Source organism: Sphaerodactylus townsendi, linkage group LG03 (genome assembly GCF_021028975.2).
Source record: "Sphaerodactylus townsendi isolate TG3544 linkage group LG03, MPM_Stown_v2.3, whole genome shotgun sequence".
In the NCBI taxonomy this organism is placed as follows: Eukaryota; Metazoa; Chordata; class Lepidosauria; order Squamata; family Sphaerodactylidae; genus Sphaerodactylus; species Sphaerodactylus townsendi.
Genome location: NC_059427.1, coordinates 108,735,709 through 108,756,663, shown reverse-complemented (window position 1 = coordinate 108,756,663; position 20,955 = coordinate 108,735,709). Strand labels below are relative to the sequence as shown.

Below are 20,955 nucleotides of genomic sequence, written 5' to 3'. Positions count from 1 at the left end.
AAAATGTCAATATACACTTTCATCCTATTGTTTCTGTGATCAAAGGCTAAATAAACTAGGCCTTAGAAAACAGAATTGTTTCTTCCAGCTGCCACCTGCTATTCTTTCTATCCTTTGAGCCATACTGTACTTGTTATCTTGTGCAATGGGGCTTGGAACAGGAAGGGCAGGCCCAATTTAGTGTAATTAATTAACCGGGCACTACCCAGGATGATTCACAGTAGTTAATTCAGCATCCCCTGCTTCTACAGAAGTGGAAACTGACACAGAAGAAGAGAATGGATCCATTCAGAATACAGAATGACTAGAAGTCATGTCAGAGCTGGATCAAGGAAGCATTCCCAACCCCAGCTTAAACACAGCACCACACATTGATTTCCCTCCTCCAAGAAGGGGAAAACGACTATTAAAGTGCAAACTGAATTCCGTAAAAAAAGCCTCTGACTTACCCTGCCCAGGAGCCTGTGCCTGGGCCAGGCTGTTCTGAGCCAACTTGGTGGCTCCATCTTTTCCAATACTCAGTTCCTAATGGCACAAAAACAGCAGCCAATGGCCACATAAAGTTCAACTGTTACCCGACGACCCTTCTTATTATGAATGCTGAAGGAAAGCAAGTATACCCCATAGCATTTATAATGAAAGCAGAGGTTTGTGCAAACTTATGCTTGATAGAAATAAGTCTGCTTCTTAGAGTGGCATGTACATACGTGCACATTTCTCTGCCTCCCACAGATTCTACTTTCCTGGATACACATGACCTTCCCTTACTCCACAGCACTGAGTGGTTTAAGTATTTGGCACCTTAGTTTGGAAAACAACACTGGTACACAAGTAACTTGCAAAGAGAAATGAGAGAGAAGAAAGCTCATTAGAGTTACTGCATGTAAAAAGAACTGCCTCCACCTTTTGCAATCTATTCCTTCTGCTAATAATGTAATCCCAAGAACACGACAGTAATCTATTCCTTCTGCTAATAATGTAATCCCAAGAACACGACAGTGGCAGAGAACCCAGGGGGCGGGGTGGTGAATTATCTGCTTTGTGATGGCATCCGGATGGACTTCTAGTAATTATCTGCTTTGTGATGGCATCCGGACGGACTTCTAGTTTGGGCTCCGGCTGGGCAGAAAGCCCTTGCCCCAAACAGAAGACAGCACAAAGATGCTCGAGAAAGCACTTCTGCAACTAGTCTGCCTGGCCCCATGTTTTCCACCAACATATGTGCCATAGCAGCAGTTTGTGCTGTATTCTGTTTGGGGACATGTATGAAGCCTGTGCCTCCAAGCACACACTTACCCTTTTAGAAGCCAATTTAGCTAATGACTGGTTTTTAAAAAAGTGGTTGAGAGACAGAATTTATCTAATATTTTTTTCTGCTGTTTGAATGTAAAAAGGATTATTTTTAAAAGTCTGAAGGTCTTAAACAGCACGACAACACAACAGGGTTGCAATAATTTGAATAGTTACTGTTGAATAGTTTGGTAGAAGTTTTACTTGAGTCGGAGTTATGCTAGAATAAACTCAAGGTAAGGCCTGAGTCAGTAAGCTGAGTAAGGTGTATTTCACATTATGTTATACTTCCCTACATTAAAACAGTTTGATACTGTCCTGCAAACACATTCTGCTCCCATTTACTCCAGTATAAATCTGACACACTAAAGTTGGGGGGGGGAGGGGTGTTTGCTCCAGATTTAGAAACGGCAGGCATAAAAGCTCGCCCTTTCAGTTAATGTTGGAGGCAGCAAGCATTCAGGCAGCACTTCACAAACAAACAACAATTGCTAGGAATTATGCACAGACTGGCGAACAGTTTCACAAGCCATCCAACACTGCAACTAGTAACAAAGAAATGCATCAGGCTGACACAAGCAGATCAAAGCAACAGTGCTGGCTGAGCTCCTGCTTGAACCACGTATTATGCTGCTGATCTCTGGGGGACGTGGAAAGGGGGCAGGGGAATCACAGAAATTTGGCAATACAGTGCAGCATGAGTAGATATAGAGTACATCTATTAAAATATGCAAGTTTATACCAAACTGGAACCTTGTCCAGGAATATTTATATAAATACACATATAATACTTTAGGACCACTCTTGTAGTGGACTGTAGGTGGTGAGTGCGGATTCGTCCTGCTTCTGCAATACTAATGCTGGCTTAAGCTCACCAGAGGAGTCCAAATTTCAGGAGGTTAAAGTGCCTTACAAAATTTGCCCTGTTGCTACAAGAGGCAAAGCTTGCGGGGGGGGCGGGGGGCGGGGAGAGAAGGGAAGAGAATCAAAGAATATCTTCTTCACTGCAAACCAAATAAAATGCAAAGGCCATGACAAGGGTGGAACCATGAAGTCTTCAGTCAGAAATTAATCAAAACCAACCAGCAAACTGGGAGCAGTGGATACATCACTTTGTAACAGACTGGAATAAGAAAAGGCAAAAAATGTGGAGTGTATGAGGAAATGTCCGTAACAGGAAATGCTTTTCCTTCCCTGAAGATAGAAACAGTCCCCTTCCCAGTTTGTAACCTAGCTGGACCACAGAAGTTTCCCAATGGATGAAGATCTTACCGAAAAACATCTGGAGAGGACTACCTCCTCAGCTGATATCAAGGTTCTGCATCATCAGCTGACTGCAGTTTGTAGTTCCTCTCACCTTTCTTCTGTGAAACCCTGTCCTGCTCCTAACATCTGTGAATCCACACTTAAAGAGTTTGAATTAAGGAACTCCTACAGACACCTCGCAGCAGGTCCTTCAGATCTCTCAAATCAGACGGTAACACCAACAAAGATCCTGCATTTTGCATAGAGCTGCCCAGCTCTTGTTTCTTTTTCAGAAGGGGCTGGAACACTGGCCTTCCTGTGGAGTCTGGAAATAGCACCAGTTCTTAAGGAAAATGTTACAGAAGGTTGGTTTTACTGATCTCAAAATGTGACTCCATTTTTAAGGGGGATCGATCAGAGTACAGCCAGCAGGTTTGGGCTCTGTGCCATGAAAATGAGAGGAAAGGTTATGAACATCAGTTGCAGAATATCTCTGGCCGATACAAAGCAACTTCATATCACGTTCCCAATGCATATTATTTCCAGGTGAGATGAGGATCGCTGCAAGGAGCATTAAAAATATTTTTTTCAGTGAGATCATAGCCAGGTGTAGACTAGAGATTGTTTCAGTTGGGGTATGCTGATGTTCTTACTGCCCAAAGAAGAACAGAAGATAATCTTGTTGAGAAGCTAAAGTTTTCCTCCTGTCCACAGAAGAAAATGAGAGCTGCTCCTGCAATTGGAGGGGGGAAGGAGGGGGGGCAGAACCTATATGTCATTCCAGCAAAGCTATGTTTCCTAAATGTGGAGCTGATAGTTACTGTGCATGGAGTGAGGGCAGCATTTGCTGTGGGCTCAGGAAGGGTTCAAGCACTCCTTTCTCAGTGATTTTCTCCTGCACGTATCCTTCTTTTCCATATTACCAAGAGTCAGATTCCCTATACTGGATTCATAACGTGTAGTTCCACCCTGAAAATCTGGATATTTCTATTTTCTAGCCAGGCAGGATCAGATGCCTGGGCATCTGTTATTCCCATCTCTTCATTTGCTAGTTCTGTTCACTAATGGGAAAGTATTCTTCCAGTTATCCGCTTAGGCATTTCAACATTCAAGAAGGAATTCATCATACCTTTCTTGTCCCAAAAAAATGTATTACGGAGTACGCTGACTTCATCTTGCCTGGAGAAGAACAGGAATTTTGCAGGACCTGGTTTCCAAACATAGCATCATAAAGGTGGGGTTGCAGAAAAGAATGGACCATCCCATAGCATTCCAAGAAAGGAATTTTGGAGGAACTGCCACTTACCATCAGCAGTAAGACAGCAGCGAAAATTTCCTCTTCAAACAGAATTACAGCTCCAGGCAAAAAGGAGCCCTAGAAAAGTATCATGTGTAACACTTCCCTTACCACAATTTAAAAAAAGAGAAAAAGATCTTTAGCTACAGAAGCAGCTCCATCTGTGGCTGCTCCATAAAAGCCCTCAAGATCACTGAACTTAAAGCTTTACGCCCTGCTCCTCTAGGGGAGCCAGACTGGCAATTTTACACAGTATAAATAAATAACATACGCAGAAACAAAAATATAATCTCTCTTCCTTTCTAGAACCAAATCACCTCTTCAGGAGTGCACACTCCATGCACACTCCCTCTCTCCTCTCTCCTTGGGCTGTAAAGGACAAATATGGAGGCATTCAAGCCTCTTCTCTGTATGCAGAACAGCAGACTGGAGGGAAACATATAAATAAAGGGAAGACCAATCCCTCTTGTCTCTCTGAGCAGAGAACAAACAGAGATAAAATACAACTGAACTGCATTATACGGAACCAATGGCCTCCTTGCTCCCACTGTCCCCAGGGAGTTCTCGAACGTGCAATCACTTTGCGCGTGTGGGAAGGAGGTGTGACCGCAGGAGGTGGTGGTGGGGGAGTGAATCAGTATTATACATTGATTTAGATTTTAAATTGCCAATGATGACAGAGCTGGAAAAAAGGCAGTGCAGACAACGAACAATAGAGATGGTCCATGTAATGCAGGCCAACTACAGAACTGTCTGTTCCCTGTGCCATCCTGGGGGCCTGATACTCACTGGGCAGGGGATTCAGAAGGCATCTTGTGCGATCTGTCCATAACCCCTGTTCCCTCAGGGCCAGAAGACAAAGCACCTTCCAGATGGAGCTGGGACGGCAGCGTCTCTCCTCATTTGCTCAGGGCCTCGGCAAAGATGATCTCACCATTAGGCTCCGTGGCAGAGGCAGGGTCATCTGGATCGCTGTCTGTGGTGCCGTCACTCTCCTTGCCAGAGCTCTCAGCACCTCGTAGAAAGCGTGAGTTATGGGGAGACAGTGGGTACAAGACGTCCTGCAAAGCACCCACCACCATGGGGCTGGTCAGCAGCTCTTCATCTGAAGAGTGCAGTGAGTCATCGTCTACTGCCAGGTGGCTGACAATATGGATGCCATCAAAGCCCATGGAGTCCTCAAAAGGCTTTGGCCCCTTCATCAGTCGGATCTGCAGGGAGACAGGGAAACAGCAGTAGGGACAGGCATAATGGAACCCAAACAGCTTTCCAGTAATCTGGAGGGGGAAATACAGAGAAAGAATGAATGGCAGACATGGTGAAAAATGTCTTATGTAAAAAAACCGCCCTGTCTGCACTGGAATAACTAAGAGCAGTGAATAAAGTGTAACAGATCTCCCTCCCAGACAGATGACTGATCAAGGGGTACCATGTTTTAAAAACAAAAGGTACCATAACAAGCACTTCAGGTGAAAGAGCTGCAAATGTGTAATGAATAGAATCTACTCCTCCTCTGGTGTTGGCAAGAGCTAGGCATAAGTGCAAGGAGCCAAAGCAACAGCAGCCTCACTCTTTGGACAGGACAGATGTGTTTGTGAGGCAGATACAGCTACTTTTAAAATAGGGTCAGAGGTATTTCCTAGATTACATAGGCATGGGGCAGCTGAACCATGTGCTTTCCGTCACTTTGTACAGCAAAATTAACTATCCCTGTGGAGCAAAGCTGGTGGTGAGAATCTGGGCATTCTCTCTGCATTCCTGTCCTGACAGCTGATGCAACTGATGCCAACCAAATGGCTTCCTCACACCTCAAATACGGCCTTCTGCTTTTTCTAAGGAAATACATAATTTTGTAAGCCTCCGTCTGTTTCCTCTGCTCCTCAGTTTGAGGCTCTGTATGGAAACAAGAAGCTGTGACTTGATATAGATGCTAGAAGGTGAGAGACCAGGAACTACACAGTGGACCCAGTGCATGGACTTCTCCATTCTTTCTACTATCAGCTCAGACTCACCTCCGCCTTGAGCTCGTCAATCTGGTCCTTCAGTTCTCGAATGTACTGGGAAGAGTCAGAGTTGTTGAGCTGACCTTGGATCATCCCTTCTTCCCTCTGTGAATAAAAGAAGGGAAGAAATGAGGAAGGGTCATGAGGCCAGTACAGAAGGTGTAAAATTGCTTCTACCTTTCCCCATAATGTTATATTCCTTCAGTGCATGGACCAAAAAGCATTCTATGCCTAGGCAGAATCCCCTTGTGTGAGACCTCAATTTTCTCCAGGCTTTTAAAACTACTTCTAGCTTTGAAAATCCTTTGGTAGGGAAGCTTTTAACCTAAGACAAATAGTGAAAATGAACAAGGTGTTATAGATGAATTAAGTGTGGTTTCCAGATGACATGGTGTCTGTTTCCTGTTGGATCACTGGTAGAAGAAGATTAAATAATGGAGCAGGCCCATTATGATGGTAAATAAGAACATCGCCCTCATCCAAATAGGCTGAACTATTACAGCCAATTCTTGCATGAGAAAAGAAGGGAAAACTCTGAAACAATACTCCAATCAAGACTTCCTCAAACTCAAGCAGAAGGGGACAAGTTGGAGCTTGTGACTCCCCTCAGAGTTGGTGGTGCCCTTCAGGGAGGCTAACCTCATCCATAACAACTCTGTACACTAAAATGTCATCAGCCCCTTCATCTTCTTGGCCAGATTCCTCTCTTTTGTGGGCTTGACTGAAGGTGGAATCAGGTTATTACAGGCTACATCTCTTTGCGTAATAATGCCTAGTACAATCCATGCACTATGCATTTCTTTGCTTGCGAGAAGGGAGATAAACTGCACACTCGCATCACATCATGTATTTTATAGCAGTAGAAATTCCAAAGAAAAGTAGAAAAGAAGCTCAGAGAAGCAGCAGTATAACTGGGTCTTTTACAATGCTGATTTCTGTCTCAACTGATCATGAGTGCCCAGAGCTAATTCTGGGTTAGAAATTTAATTTTAGACCAGGGTCCCCAATCTTTTCGAGCCTGTGGCACATTCGGAATTCTGATACAGGTTGGTGGGTGCAACTACAAAATGGCTGCTGCAGGAGGCACAGCCAATGACAAAATGGCTGTCATAAGAGACAGAGCCTACCACAAACTATCAGGGCATGAGGTCATGCACAACTTTAACAGTAACTGTCCATCATTTCAGGCAGAAGCTTGGGTAACAAGATGCCTTTCAAAATGAATCCATTGTTTAAAAATATTTCTTGCATACATGCAGCTTACCTTCAGTAAATGGAGAAGATCCTTGTGCTGTGCTGCCATTGAAGCAACTTTGTATAAATCCGCACAGCCAATCAGATCTTCAGTAATTAATCAGAAGCCTTTCAAGACCAAAGTCACATCCCATCCACTGTCTAAACACACTTGTCTAAACACACCAGGAAAGGTCTTCACGGGAGCCATGGTGCCCATGGGCTTATGCTGTGATGCCAGTTTGACTATTCTGATTCAATTTTATTTAATACCGCTCTATATTATTAACATTTATAATGTATATCAGAATTCCAAGACATGGATCTTATGACCACATGAAAGACTAATTAATCAGGAACATGCTTTTTGGCCATTGTGCTAAGTCTCCCCCGGCTCCAAAAATCAGACTCAAGGGATGAAGCAAAGAGCGAGACCAAACGCTCCTGAGATTCTGCTGCCGACAAAGTGCTGCTCTGGTTCCAAGGCAGCCCAGTTATCATCCTGTGCTGCTAACCTGAATCTCCAGCTCAGCAATCCGCTGCCGCATCTCTGCCACAGCAGCCATGCTGTCAGCTTCTCGCAGGCGCACGGCCATCACCTCTTCTTTACTCTGCAACAGAAAGCACAAACTAATGACAGAGTGCAAGCAAGGACAGCAACTCCAGGCAGGGACCAGAAAGCAATTTACTTCTTGCAGTTTCTCATGGTGGCTGGAGGTGCCAGGAAACTCATGATGAGTCACACAGCTGCCAGGGATTCCCAGAGATAATTCTGCAAAGACAGGACAGTGACAAAAGCCAAGGATATAGAACCGGTAGGATTCTCATCCCATCCTCTGAAAACACAGACCTCCAAACTGCAGTGTACCACCGCCAGTTCACTCTTACAGGTCCAATGATTATTTTTTGTAATGATGATGGGTTTTATAAGTCTATGAGGTTCTGAGCTGTTACCCTCAGAGTAGCAGTCTAGCAAGATTCACTCATTGCCACAGGGGAAGCAGCACTGCTCATGAATGGGATGCCACATCTCACTCACCTTGCATTCAGATTCAGAATGCTTGCGCTTGGTCTCGCTCAGCTGGGTCTGCAGCCCCTTGTTCTGTGCAGTGAGGTACTGTACCTTTTCATGCAACGCAGTACATTCCTGTTCCATACGGTTTAAATGGTTGCTATGGATCTGATCCTGGAAACAGGAAATAAAGATGAGCTGAGGCCATGGTACTTCAAGGCCAGAGACCTCATAATAATATCTGTGGGTACCACCAAGACATCTTTGACATGCAAGCAAATAGATATCCCACCCCTTCCACATACTTACACTCATTGTTCATAAGCAAAACTTAGGCTATCCTTACCTATTAACTGATGTTCATAAAGTTGTCACCTGTGCAGTCACACATGGGAATTAGGCATGTGCACACCCAGACATGAAACATTTGCTAGCTCATCTGAGTACACATTAGGTAGCTCTAACAACAGTTAGACAGAGTGAAAGCCCCATACAAAGGAAGGAGGGGGGGAAATCTACTCATAGCACTGCCGAATTCACTCATAGCACTGCCAAATGCACCTTCCCCAGTGCGCTCACCCTGGCAGAGAGGTGATTCTGCTGGCAGGTGGGCGCCACACCCCCCACATGCTGGAATGCAGGGCCAGATGCCATGCCAGCATCCCAGGATCCCTGCCACCACTGGCGTAGCAGGAGTGGGCCGGGGAAGTGGCCAGGGAAGGAGCCAACTTTAGCCGGCTCCTTCCTAGCCTTTGCCAGCGTTATGCCGGCAGTCTATACTTTGGACTTTGGGGCAGTGTAAGTCCACTGAAGCCCATAGAGGCTTCTCAGCAGTGGGGAGCCTTTTTGACTTTTTGAGCCTCCCCACACCGGCAGGAAGCCTCTTTGGGGGCGGTGGCCAGGGGTGGCCATGACACCCGGCTCTTGGATGGATCTGTGAGAGTGCCTCAACCTCAGCTGTCCTCCTGAATGTCCTGAATTTACAGTTCCCATGTGCAATTGCTCAGAGACCATGACAAAGGAGTTTTCCTACGACCAGGACATTCCCCCTTCATTGGCTTCTGTGGACTTAGAATGGCATAACTGTTTAGGATTGCACTGTTTGTGACTTAAGGTTGGAGAAAGAACCTACATGTTCACCTTGCATGAAGCGAGTTTCAAAATTATTTTCCCCCTGCAAGAGTAGATGAATTTAAGAAGTTTAGCTCATTAAAAGCAGGCTTGACACTCACCTGGGTTTCAAGCTCCACCACCCTCTGACGCAGTTCTCGGACCTCAGCCTGGGCCTGAGTTTCACGCAGACGGAGGCTCATCAACTCATCTTGGAGGTCATTCATAGTGTTCTTGCGGGGAGAGTCCTTCCATCGCCCCCCAGTCCGGCTCAGGTGGGCCTAGAGCAGGGAAGGCAGAAGGCGAGCATTCCAAGTCCACACACTGTCTCCATATAGTGCCATTAGCTTGCCTGATATTAATATTAGGTTTATTGCTACACGGTTTACAGGACCAGCTGATGAATTAACTAACAGTGTCCTATGATACTGCTACAAGGACAATTATTACCACAAAACATACCTGCCAGTTGTCATTCAGCTCCTTCACTTGCTGCTGCAACTCCCTGAGAGACTTCATAGCCTCAGACTCCCGCACATTCATAGCCTTCAGTTCTTCCTGTAAACGAGCCACGTTGTTTTCATCTGGCAGCAAGCTGTTCTTCTGCAAAAGGGAGAGAATTGGAAATATGCTTGAAACATTTTGGCCCACTCCTGTGCTCAGAGTTCTGAATATTGCAAAGAGTGAAAGGAACATTTTAAAAGAAGCCACAAGCTAGAGAAACTCAAGAGTGAAAAGTATCCAATCATTTGATGTGGAAAAAAATCTCTACAAGGCGATATTCTGCTGCTGTCTGCTCATGGTAAGTCTTGAAATGTAACTTGAAATTATAAAATCAATATTTATTCATGTCCCTCAAAATGGCTGCCTTTAATAGTTTTTCACGAGATGAGTAAGTACTGATATAATCTTGGAATGGGGACCATTCAGAGGAAAAAAACTCATGGAAAAGTAACCGGAAAAGGAATCTTGAAACTCTCTCTTCTCTTTGTATTGTTTTATAATCTTCATTTACATTAGCAGCATGGAGAGGTTTCTATTAGACTAGAGAATCCAGAGTTTTCGTCTTGAGCCAATTCTCTTCCTGGCAACCCAAGCTGCTCTTGGCTTCTTTCCAATGCTATTGAGTTCTTATGCTGGTCCTTTTAGCAGATATACCTTTTCCATGTCCAGCACTTTGTCCTGCATCTCCTTAAGGGCGCTCAGTGTCTCAGACTCTCGTAGGCGTGACTGCTCCAACTCTGTTTCCAGATGACTCACAAATTCCTCAGAGAAGCGGGGATTTCCCTGCAAGGCATGAGGTAAGTTCACAATTCCCAAGCACTTCACCAGGCCATAAATCTTGAAATAACACTGCTTTGATCTTTCTGCTGTGGAATACCCTCCGTCCGACCATTAAATTGTTTCTTTCGGCTTTGCACACAATCCACCATTTTTCTACTCTGCCTGGACTTCCTTTTGTGGCTTGCCATCAAAATCATTCAACTCTCTAGTCATTCTGACCCCGTGACATCCTTTATTAAACATAGAGCCTGTCTACTCTTCAATCCAGTGGAAACTTCCCATCCTTACCTCCCAAGTCTTCTATGGATTTGCCTCCCCTATCAAACTTCTATCCATATATCTCAATACATCCCTTCAATCCTTTTATGGATTAAAAACTGGTTAAATAGAGTGGAGGGATAAACTGACAGTTCTCCCAGTGAAGGGAAGTGAGCAGTGGGGTCCCATAAGGATTGGTCATGAGACCTGTGGTATTTAATTTGTTCATAATTTGGAACTACAAGTGAACCACACAGTAGCCAAGCTTGCAGATGATCCTGAATTATTCAGAATGGTGAAAACCAAGGTGGATTATGAAGAGCTCTGTAAACTGGATGAGTGGGTAACAATGTGGCAAATGAAGGTCAATATAGGTAAGTTTAAGGTGACACATAATGGAAGAACAAATCCTAATTTTAAATATATGTTGGTGGAGCCTGAGATCTTGGGGTTATAGTGGAGAGTTCAATTAAAGTGACCACTCAGGGCTGGCAGCAATGAAAAAGGCAAACTCCACGCTAGGAATTATTAGGAATAAAAATAAAATGGCCAATACTGTAATGCCCTTGTATAAAGCTATGATGTGGCCTCATTTGGAATACTGTATGTAGTTCTGGTTACTTTATCTCAAAATGAGTACTGCAGAGCCGGAAAGTACAAAGGAGGGAAACCAAGATGATCAGGGGCGCTGAAGCACTTCACCTTTTAGGAAAGACTTGAGTGTTTGGGCCTTTTCAGTCTAGAAAAAGAATAGCTAAAGGGATGACATTAAAGAGATTTATAAAATTTTGCAAGGGGTGGTGGATTGACAGAGCTTTTTCTACCTTTCTCTTAATACTAGAACTTCAGGGCACTTAACCTTGGCAGAGGCGGAGCTACGAGGGGATCGAGGTGGTCGCGTTGCACTGGGTGCATGCCTGGGGGGACTCGCCCCCGCCCCCTGGCACCTCCGCCCGCCCCACACTCACCTTATTGAAACAGTGCAGGCTGGAGAAGCAGCCTATTCCCTTGAGGCTGAAAATGGCTTGGTGGGAACTACACTTCCCAGGAGACCTTGCGAGCACCAAGCTTTTCCAGGCTGAACTAAGGTAAGTGTTGGAGGAGGGAGGGCACTCTGGCCCAGCTACGTCTCTGAATGTTGGTAAATATTTTTAGGCCTGGCAAAAGTATGTACTTCTTTACTTAACAAGTAATTGAACTTTGGAATTCACTGCCAGAGAAGCAGTGATTGCCATGAGCACATGCAGCTTTAAAAGTGGATTAAACAGATTGATGGAAGAACAATAGTTGCACTGATAATTTCATTTTTCTACATCACTTGTATTTTTATAACTCACTGGAACACACTCTTCTCCATGCTACGTTAGAAAGACAAATGTGAAATTTAAAAAGAGAAGTGGGGAAAAGGACAGAAGTGCAATACTGGTGGGACTCGTCTCAGAAAAAAATGATCAACTTAAACCAAACTAGTTAACCTGTGACTCTTTAATTTCCCTCTCCTCTTTAGTGTTTTATCAGTTTCCGTCCCTTTCACCTGCTGGTCTTGCAGCTGCCGGATGGTGCTCTGAGCCTTCTGCAAGTTCTCTGTGGCTGAGCAGCACTGCTGCTTCACTACTGCTAGCTCTCGCTTGATGATATAATTCTCTTCGGCCTCTTGTGCCCGGGTGACTTGACCCTGAACAGAAATGAGATTAGAAACAAGTATCCCAAGTCAAGCACGTCCATATGAAACATCTCTATGACACATAGATGAGGAGAGACTATGTCAGAGGAAGAATTTGTTCGATCGTGGTAAGCTGAATGTACCAGCTTTAGACATCTTTGATTGTCAGCCAGTCTTCTAAAAACATTGCCCTAGTGCCAGACATTTGTAGAGGACTGGGCATGTATGCTTTACCACCTGTGCGATTTAAACATTCAGACCTATCTGTGGCAAAATCCTGAACAGATAAGAAGGCCCACCACGGGGGAGGGGATCATTCATTTCAGAGTTCCCCTGCTAAATCCTCCCTTGAAACAACCCAAACACATGAAAGAAAACCATATGATTTGTCCAACTCCACAGTCCTTCAAGGTGAGAAGAGATTGAGAATTTGCCATCTGAATTTAGCCGCATGGGAATCCAATAGGGATAGGGCAAAGAAAGTTTAACTTTTTTCCAGTTTCAGTGATCAGAACTAGCAGGCACAACCCACACTGTAATTAATCCTCCAAGAAATTACAGTGTCATTTTTGATTGGCAAAATCCATAGCAGGAAGAAGAAAATAAGAAAAGAAGTGGTGTTTGGATTTATACCTTGCTTTTCTCAACCATAAGGAGTCTCAAAGCAGGTTACAAACTCTTTCCCTCCATTCTCCACAGCAGACATAACAGAGCCAGTGTGCTGTAGTAGTGAAGAGTGGTGGACTCTACCAAGAGAACTGGATTGGATTCCCTACTCCTTCATATGATTGGTGAACTCTAATATGAAGAACTGGATTTGTTTCCCCACTCCTGCACCTGAAGCCGGGTCCCACTCCCAAGGTGACATCTCTTCAGATGTCATGGAGAATGAGAGTCTGGGTGACAGAGGGTGCCAGTCTGAGGTGGGGGAAGATGCTCCCTTAGATGGGATCCCTTCCTTAACTGGTGATCAGCTATCCTCTCGCACTGAGGATACCCCTCGGGGAGGTGGGGGGCTCCTTGTAGTGGGTGATTCGATCATCAGGAATATAGAGAGTTGGGTTTGTGACAGGCGTGATGACCGCATGGTGACTTGCCTGCCTGGTGCGAAGGTTGCGGATGTCACGCTACGTCTAGATAGGCTGTTAGACAGTGCTGGGGTGGAGTCAGCAGTTGTGGTCCACATTGGTACCAATGACATTGGGAAATGTAGCCGGGAGGTTCTGGAAGCTAAATTTAGGCTGCTAGGAAAAAGGTTAAAATCCAGGACCCCCAAGGTGGCATTCTCAGAAATGCTACCCGTTCCACGCGCAGGGCGAGCTAGGCAAGCGGAGATACAGGGTCTCAATGCGTGGATGAGAAGGTGGTGCAAGGCAGAGGGTTTCAGATTTGTCAGGAACTGGGGAACCTTTTGGGATAAGGCAGGCCTGTACAAAAGGGACGGGCTTCATCTTAACCAAAGAGGAACCAGGCTGCTGGCGCTCAACATTAAAAAGGTGGCAGAACAGCTTTTAAACTGATTCCTGGGGGAAAGCCGACAGGAGCTGAGGTGACTTCGGTTCGGAATACAGAGTCCATGGGGATGCAGACAGAGAAGGAGGTTTTTTTAAATCAACCACATACAAGTGAGGAACATAGCAATGTGCATGTGACAAGGGATAGTGTCTACAAAAGACTTGAGGGTAAAGCACATAAATCCCAGGTTAAGGACAGAGACAGGGTATACAGGTGTCTCTATGCTAATAGTAGAAGCATTCGACCTAAAATGGGGGAGCTAGAGTACAGAGTTTTGAAGGAGGACATTGATATAGTGGGCATCACAGAGACATGGTGGAATGAGGAGAACCAGTGGGATGCTGTTATCCCAGGTTACAGGCTCTACAGGAAGGATAGGACAGGGCGTTTTGGGGGTGGGGTGGCCCTCTACATTAAAGAGAGCATAGTGTCACATAAAATAGACAATGCAGGGGGAGCTGATTCCTCTACAGAAGCACTGTGGATATCAATACCAGGGGTGAAACATAGTTTAACATTAGGAATATATTATCGTCCCCCTGACCAAAGCGCACAAGAGGATTCTGAGATGGAAAAAGAAATTAGAGAGGCCAACAAAAGCAAAAATGTTGTGGTAATGTGCGATTTTAACTATCCCCATATAAACTGGAAAAATGCATGTTCAGGTCATAGTAAGGAGAGAACATTCCTGGATATGCTAAATGACTGTGGCTTAGAGCAGATGGTTGTAGAGGTGATCCTAGATCTAATTCTATGTGGGACCCAGAACCTGGTGCGGGAAGTCAGTGTTGTTGAGCCAATAGGGAACAGCGACCACAATGCTGTCAGATTCAGTATCTCTGCATGCAAACAAGTGACAACTACTAATGTAGTTACATTTGCCTTCAGAAAGGGAAATTTCTTAAAGATGAGGGGGATAGTGCGCAGGAAGCTGAAAGGGAAAATCAAGAGAGTCAGAAATGTCCAAGGTGCTTGGAGGTTATTTAAAAACACAGCCTTAAAAGCTCAGCTGGAATGTGTTCCACAGGTTAGGAAAGGCAGTGCCCAGTCCAAAAGAAAGCCACCATGGTTAACAAGGGAGGTTGAGGAAATTATTAGGAAAGAAAAGATGTCTTTTAGAAAATGGAAGTCCAACTGAACTGATGAAGAATACCAGAGAGAGAACACAAAATGGTGGCAGAAAGAGAAGCAAGTTAGCTGTAAGGGGGGAGGCAAAAGGATTATGAGGAACGCATGGCTGTGAACATCAAAACCAGCAACAAACAGTTCTTCAAGTACATCAAAAGCAGGAAGCCAGCAAGGGAAGCGGTAGGCCCGTTAGATGACAAAGGAACAAAGGGTGTGCTAAAAGATGACAGGGAGATTGCAGAAAAGCTGAATGAATTCTTTGCATCTGTCTTCACCCAAGAGGAGGCGAGGAAAATTCCTGCACCTGAACCAAGCTTCTTAGGAGGCGAATCCGAGGAACTAGCGAAGATAGTGGTAGACAAGGAAGAAGTTCTGGCAGCCATTGATAAACTAAATGCTACCAAATCCCCTGGCCCAGATTGCATTCACCCAAGAGTTCTTAAAGAGCTCAAGCATGAAATTGCTGATGTTCTCACTTTAATATGCAACTTATCCCTGAAATCAGGCTCCATCCCTGAAGACTGGAAGATGGCCAATGTCACACCAATCTTTAAGAAAGGATCTAGGGGCACCCAGGAAATTACAGGCTAGTCAGTTTGACATCTGTTCCCTGTACATTAGTAGAAACCGTCATTACAGATAAATTTATAAAACATGTACAAAAAAGCAAAACCTGCTGAGAAGGAGTCAGCATGGCTTTTGCAGAGGCAAATCCTGTCTTACTGTAAACTTACTAGAGTTCTTTGAGGATGTAAACAGGCATGTGGATAAGGGGAACCAGTGGACATTGTCTACTTGGATTTCCAAAAGGCTTTTGACAAAGTTCCTCACCAGAGACTATTGAGAAAACCAGCAATGAAGGAATAAGAGGGGAAGTCCTCCTATGGATTAAAAACTGGTTGAGAAACAGGAAGCAAAGAGTGGGTGTAAATGGGAAATTCTCACAATGGAGAGATGTGGGGAGTGGTGTCCCCCAAGGATCTGTATTGGGACCAGTGCTCTTTAACCTATTCATAAATGACCTGGAAGTAGGGGTGGGTAGCGTGGTGGCCAAGTTTGCAGATGATACCAAATTATGTAGGGTGGTGAGAACCACAAAGGATTGCGAAGAGCTCCAAGCGGACCTTGATAAATTAGGTGAGTGGGCTTAGAAATGGCAAATGCAGTTCAATGTAGCAAAATGTAAAGTGATGCTCATAGGGCAAAAAATCCAAACTTCACATACACGCTACAGGGGTCAGTGCTATCAGTCACAGACCAGGAAAGGGATTTGGGCGTCTTAATTGATAGTTCCATGGGAATGTCAACTCAATGTATGGCAGCTGTGAAAAAGGCGAACTCTATGCTGGGGATAATCAGGAAAGGAATTGATAATAAAACTGCAAAGATTGTCATGCCCTTATATAAAGCCGTGGTGCGACCACACTTGGAGTACTGTGTTCAGTTCTGGTCACCACATCTCAAAAAGGATATTGAAGAGATAGAAAAAGTGCAGAGAAGGGCAACGAGGATGATTGAGGGACTGGAGCACCTTCCTTATGAGGAAAGGCTGCAGCGTTTGGGACTCTTTAGTTTGGAGAGGAGACGTCTGAGGGGGGATATGATTGAAGTCTATAAAATTATGCATGGGGTAGAAAATGTTGACAGAGAGAAATTTTTCTCTCTTTCTCACAATACTAGAACCAGGGGGCATTCATTGAAAATGCTGGGGGGAAGAATTAGAACTAATAAAAGGAAACACTTCTTCACGCAACGCGTGATTGGTGTTTGGAATATGCTGCCACAGGAGGTGGTGATGGCCACTAACCTGGATAGCTTTAAAAGGGGCTTGGACAGATTTATGGAGGAGAAGTCAATTTATGGCTACCAATCTTGATCCTCTTTGATCTGAGATTGCAAATGCCTTAACAGTCCAGGTGCTCGGGAGCAACAGCCGCAGAAGGCCATTGCTTTCACATCCTACATGTGAACTCCCAAAGGCACCTGGTGGGCCACTGCGAGTAGCAGAGAGCTGGACTAGATGGACTCTGGTCTGATCCAGCTGGCTTGTTCTTATGTTCTAAGCCTGCTGGATGACTGTGGGCTAGTCATAGTTCTCTCCGAACTCTCTCAGCCCCACCTATCTCACAAGGTACCTGTTGTGGAGAAAGGAAGGGAAGGAGTTTATAAGGGGCTTAGAGACACCTTATAATGGTCTAAGTCACAACTCTTCTAATATTCTTTTTGTGAGGTAGGTGGGGCTAAGAGAGTTCTGAGAGAACTGTGATTACCCCAAGGTCACCCATCAGGTTTCATATGTAGGAGTGAGGAAACAAATCCAGTTCTCCAGATTAGAATCCACTGCTCTTAACCACTACACCATGGCCTTTGGTCATGGCCTATTCAATGCATGATCTGTAAACCTCCAAGCATCCCAGCTAGTACTACCCTAAGCTAGAATCCTTCTTCTCAACTAACAGTACTTTCCATGGGAACAACAGCTGAGCATAGGTAGTATTTTCAAATGAGTTACCCCTTTCACAAGGTCCTACAGGTTATTGTGATTGGCTTCCCTGTGGTTTCTTTTTGCGCTTTTATATCATTCTGCTCTCTGTCGCATCTCCAGGCTTTTGCCTTCAAAGCCACCTAAAAAAAGTTTTGTTGAGTTCCCAGATTTACGGGATCAAGGTTTAATATGTCAAAAAAGAATAATTCTTAGAAAAATGAAAGTAGGTGCCTTACAAGGAGACAGGGGAAGAAAGAAACCAAGTTCTTTGAACCCAGGACCGTAAGGAAATTGGTAATTTAGTAGGAAGAACATCCTGTTCCCTAGAATTTGGGATCTGGGATATTTACATGCTTTCTGTCTACAAGAGATGCAATAATGTCATTATCTGTCATCACAAATAGACTGTAGGGCAAAGCTTGCCATCAGCCATATTTTTACACAAAGGATCTGGTATCCAGACTTCCACAATGATTTGCCCACAGTCACAGTGGCAGAGTAGTAAACTGAATGGGAACAATCCAAATGGCAGAATAACCAGTCACAGACAGGGTATGTGACTGGCTTTCATGTGACATCTGGTTGGTTTGGGGTGGGGAGGGGAGGGGAGGGGAGGGGAAGAGACAATCTTTAGTAAAAGGCCCATGGTGGAATCATGGCAGTTGGCATCCTTTGTACTAGAATCCAGTTGCCAGTTGCATTTTTCAACCCCGTTTTAGAGAAGAAGTGGGTGTAGTGGTCATGAAGGAAAGATTCCATTAGGCATCTGGAGCCTCCTCCAAGCTTTTGGTGGGAGTGGGATGCAGAGGGCTAGAGTAACAACATTGAGAAATGCGCATCCCTTGTGCGCCCTAGCTTCCTGTGTTTCAGCAAATGAACAATATCTAAATCATAGCAGGCACTGCCATGTTACAGAAGCAAAATGTAACGTAGCCATTTTTAAAAAAGCAGCAGTAAACATGGCCACTGAAAAGGATGGAATGAATGGGCACAGTGAGATTTCCTCAAAAGCACCACTCATTTCTGCAGCTGTCCCAAGTATGGCTGATAGCCACCAGGTTCTGAAAAGAACTGCTTTCCTTCATCACTTATTTCCTATCTGTCCTCCAAGGATAGGGAAGCTGTTTTGCTCTTAAACTTACCCATCCTACAATAACCAGCCACTTGGTGATTGTTTAGACCCACCAGCAGCACTCACAAACTTTTTCTGCAGTGGGAAATGCTGTGTAATTTCTTTTCATATTTCCTCTCCTAGAAAGGTGACCCACTGTCTCATGGCACAAAGGAAGAGATGAGGAGAGTGTGTGCGAAGGACCTTCTTAGTAAAGATCTACTTGACTTTATGGAAGAACACTGGGATAACTCATTTTTCTGCACTGCCTGCCAAATTGGGCAGCATCTTTCACAGCCACTGCCTGGTTCCTTAACCTAGGCCAGTTTACCCACTACCCAATAAACAATGCCAATAAATGCCATCTGCTGCTACTTCTGAAACACATTTTCCTGTCAGGCTAACCTCATCATTGGAACAATGTTGCAACACTTAGAACTCAGTTTTTACTTTTCAGTCACACCTTGATTGATACATGGTTTAAAGGGTGAGTTTAATTTCCCCCCATTTGTTCTGAATGTAGTGGTGAAAATAGTTGAAGTTTTCCAATTGTAGAGGACCAGAATTGTCGTACTCTGATGATTTCTTCCCACTACCATAATATTAAAATTCACATATACACTACGACCCCCAGAGGGGCAAAATCCATTCCATGCTTGATATCCACACTCCGGAAGCAACGTTACCATGCATCCTATGTCAGCAGAATACAACAGAAGCAGGCCTGATCCACACAAGTCTTGAGAGGTTACAAGAAAGGTATCAGACCCGAACACATACAACCCTTTCAGACATTACATATGGATATGACAGGACCAGGACAAACACAATTCTATTTATTTAATTCTGGAAAATGTCATGGTCTGCAGTTTCATTTTGCAGCAATTTACGCCATTCATGCATATCCCCAAGGGAAGTAATTCCTAAGAAAATACAGAACACTACTGAAAAGTATACACTTCTTTTTGGTGCAGTATGCATTTTCCTTCAAAATGACCAGGTAACTTTTTCTCCCTCTCCCATAATACAAGCTATGGCAGGCTCCTTCATCCTCCTTACTATTTGTGGTAGGCTCAGGTAGCCTCCTAACTATGCTGGGCATGTTTTTCTGCCTTTTCAATGATTGAGCTGTTTTGATAATAGTGTACAAGGTGTTTAAAGCTTATCTGCTCAGCCCTAGGAACTCCAGAAAAGTAAAGGGACTACTGTTTTTCCCTAATGGCAAATCCCCCTTTTCAAGGCACCGGAGAACTTCAACAAACAGAAGTAAATTGTTTTGAACAAACTAGATGGAATCAGGGAGATATTTCAAATGGTTGGAAATTAAGCAAGAGATAACTACATACAAATATCAGTTCTGGCACTTAATTCAAGCTTTATAAATTTCTTCAGTAGCTTAGATGTTATGAGAGATTCTTTATTTTAAGATGGTTCAGTTAGATGTTACTGGCTAATGGATTCATAATGACTTTGGGTTCTAACAGGTTGGTATCCTTTCACACAGTACACATACAGTCTTGACACTGTTAGCTACCCACTTCATATAAACTTTCTTCCTGAGGTAACTTTAGCAGAACACTAATATGCCAGATTGAGAATTCATCAGTGTATAATTCTCATACTAACTGGCTTAGGAATTCTTCTTCTACATCCAGAAGATATATTCCCTTCTCTTTTAATTATGGGCACTTGTGGAAAGTCTCACTACTATTCCACGTTCAGCTTTGACCACTAAATAAAACTCCCAGTTCTCCTGTGTGTATTTTCTGCTTTCAGCTCACACTGAACTCAGTACATTTCAAGTCAGATTCATTCCCTGAATGAAATTCCCTCAGTTATCTCGTAGGAATCTAAATCTAAAAGCTTACAAAAATTTTCTTCTCAGAGATGTACCTCCACCCTCTCTGAGTCAGCTGGTTGCTCCACCAATCAGAGCACAGATCAGCTTTCCCAATCAGGGTGTATTCCCATTCCTAGAAAGTTTCTCCCCATTCTGTGGTTATAGCACCTTGGTCCACTGACTGACTTGCACTTTTAAAATCTTTATTTTTCTGTGCACTCCATCACACAAGCATTTGAGGGACACTCAATGAAGTTGGTAAACAATCCATTTAGGACAGGCAAAAGGAAATGGTTTGTTATTCAATGAGGAAACAAACTTTCCAGGGATTGCTCTGCCAGTGGATATAACCAAGGACAGCTTTAAAAAGGGATTACTGAGAATCATGGAAGATATGTTATCAACGACACTAGCCATGATGATTAAAGATCTATATTCAGAGGAAGAAGCTTCGGTATATTGATGCTGGCAGGAACTTCTG

The 20,955-nt window shown here is 44.1% G+C and overlaps 1 protein-coding gene across 10 annotated transcripts in view; it reads right to left on the bottom strand.

Moving 5' to 3' along the window:
• Positions 1 to 966: 966 nt before the first annotated feature.
• Positions 967 to 20,955, bottom strand: part of EVI5L (ecotropic viral integration site 5 like) — a 53,561-nt gene continuing 33,572 nt past the window's right edge. For all 10 annotated transcript variants that reach the window (XM_048492067.1, XM_048492066.1, XM_048492061.1 and 7 more), the window contains 8 exons: positions 12,267 to 12,407; positions 10,349 to 10,477; positions 9,653 to 9,793; positions 9,313 to 9,471; positions 8,108 to 8,254; positions 7,584 to 7,679; positions 5,845 to 5,940; positions 967 to 5,043 (listed from right to left, as the gene is read on the bottom strand). In XM_048492067.1, the coding sequence (XP_048348024.1) occupies positions 4,732 to 5,043; positions 5,845 to 5,940; positions 7,584 to 7,679; positions 8,108 to 8,254; positions 9,313 to 9,471; positions 9,653 to 9,793; positions 10,349 to 10,477; positions 12,267 to 12,407 (1,221 nt within the window). In that variant the 3' untranslated portion in view covers positions 967 to 4,731. The remainder of the gene's footprint in view (positions 5,044 to 5,844; positions 5,941 to 7,583; positions 7,680 to 8,107; positions 8,255 to 9,312; positions 9,472 to 9,652; positions 9,794 to 10,348; positions 10,478 to 12,266; positions 12,408 to 20,955) is intronic.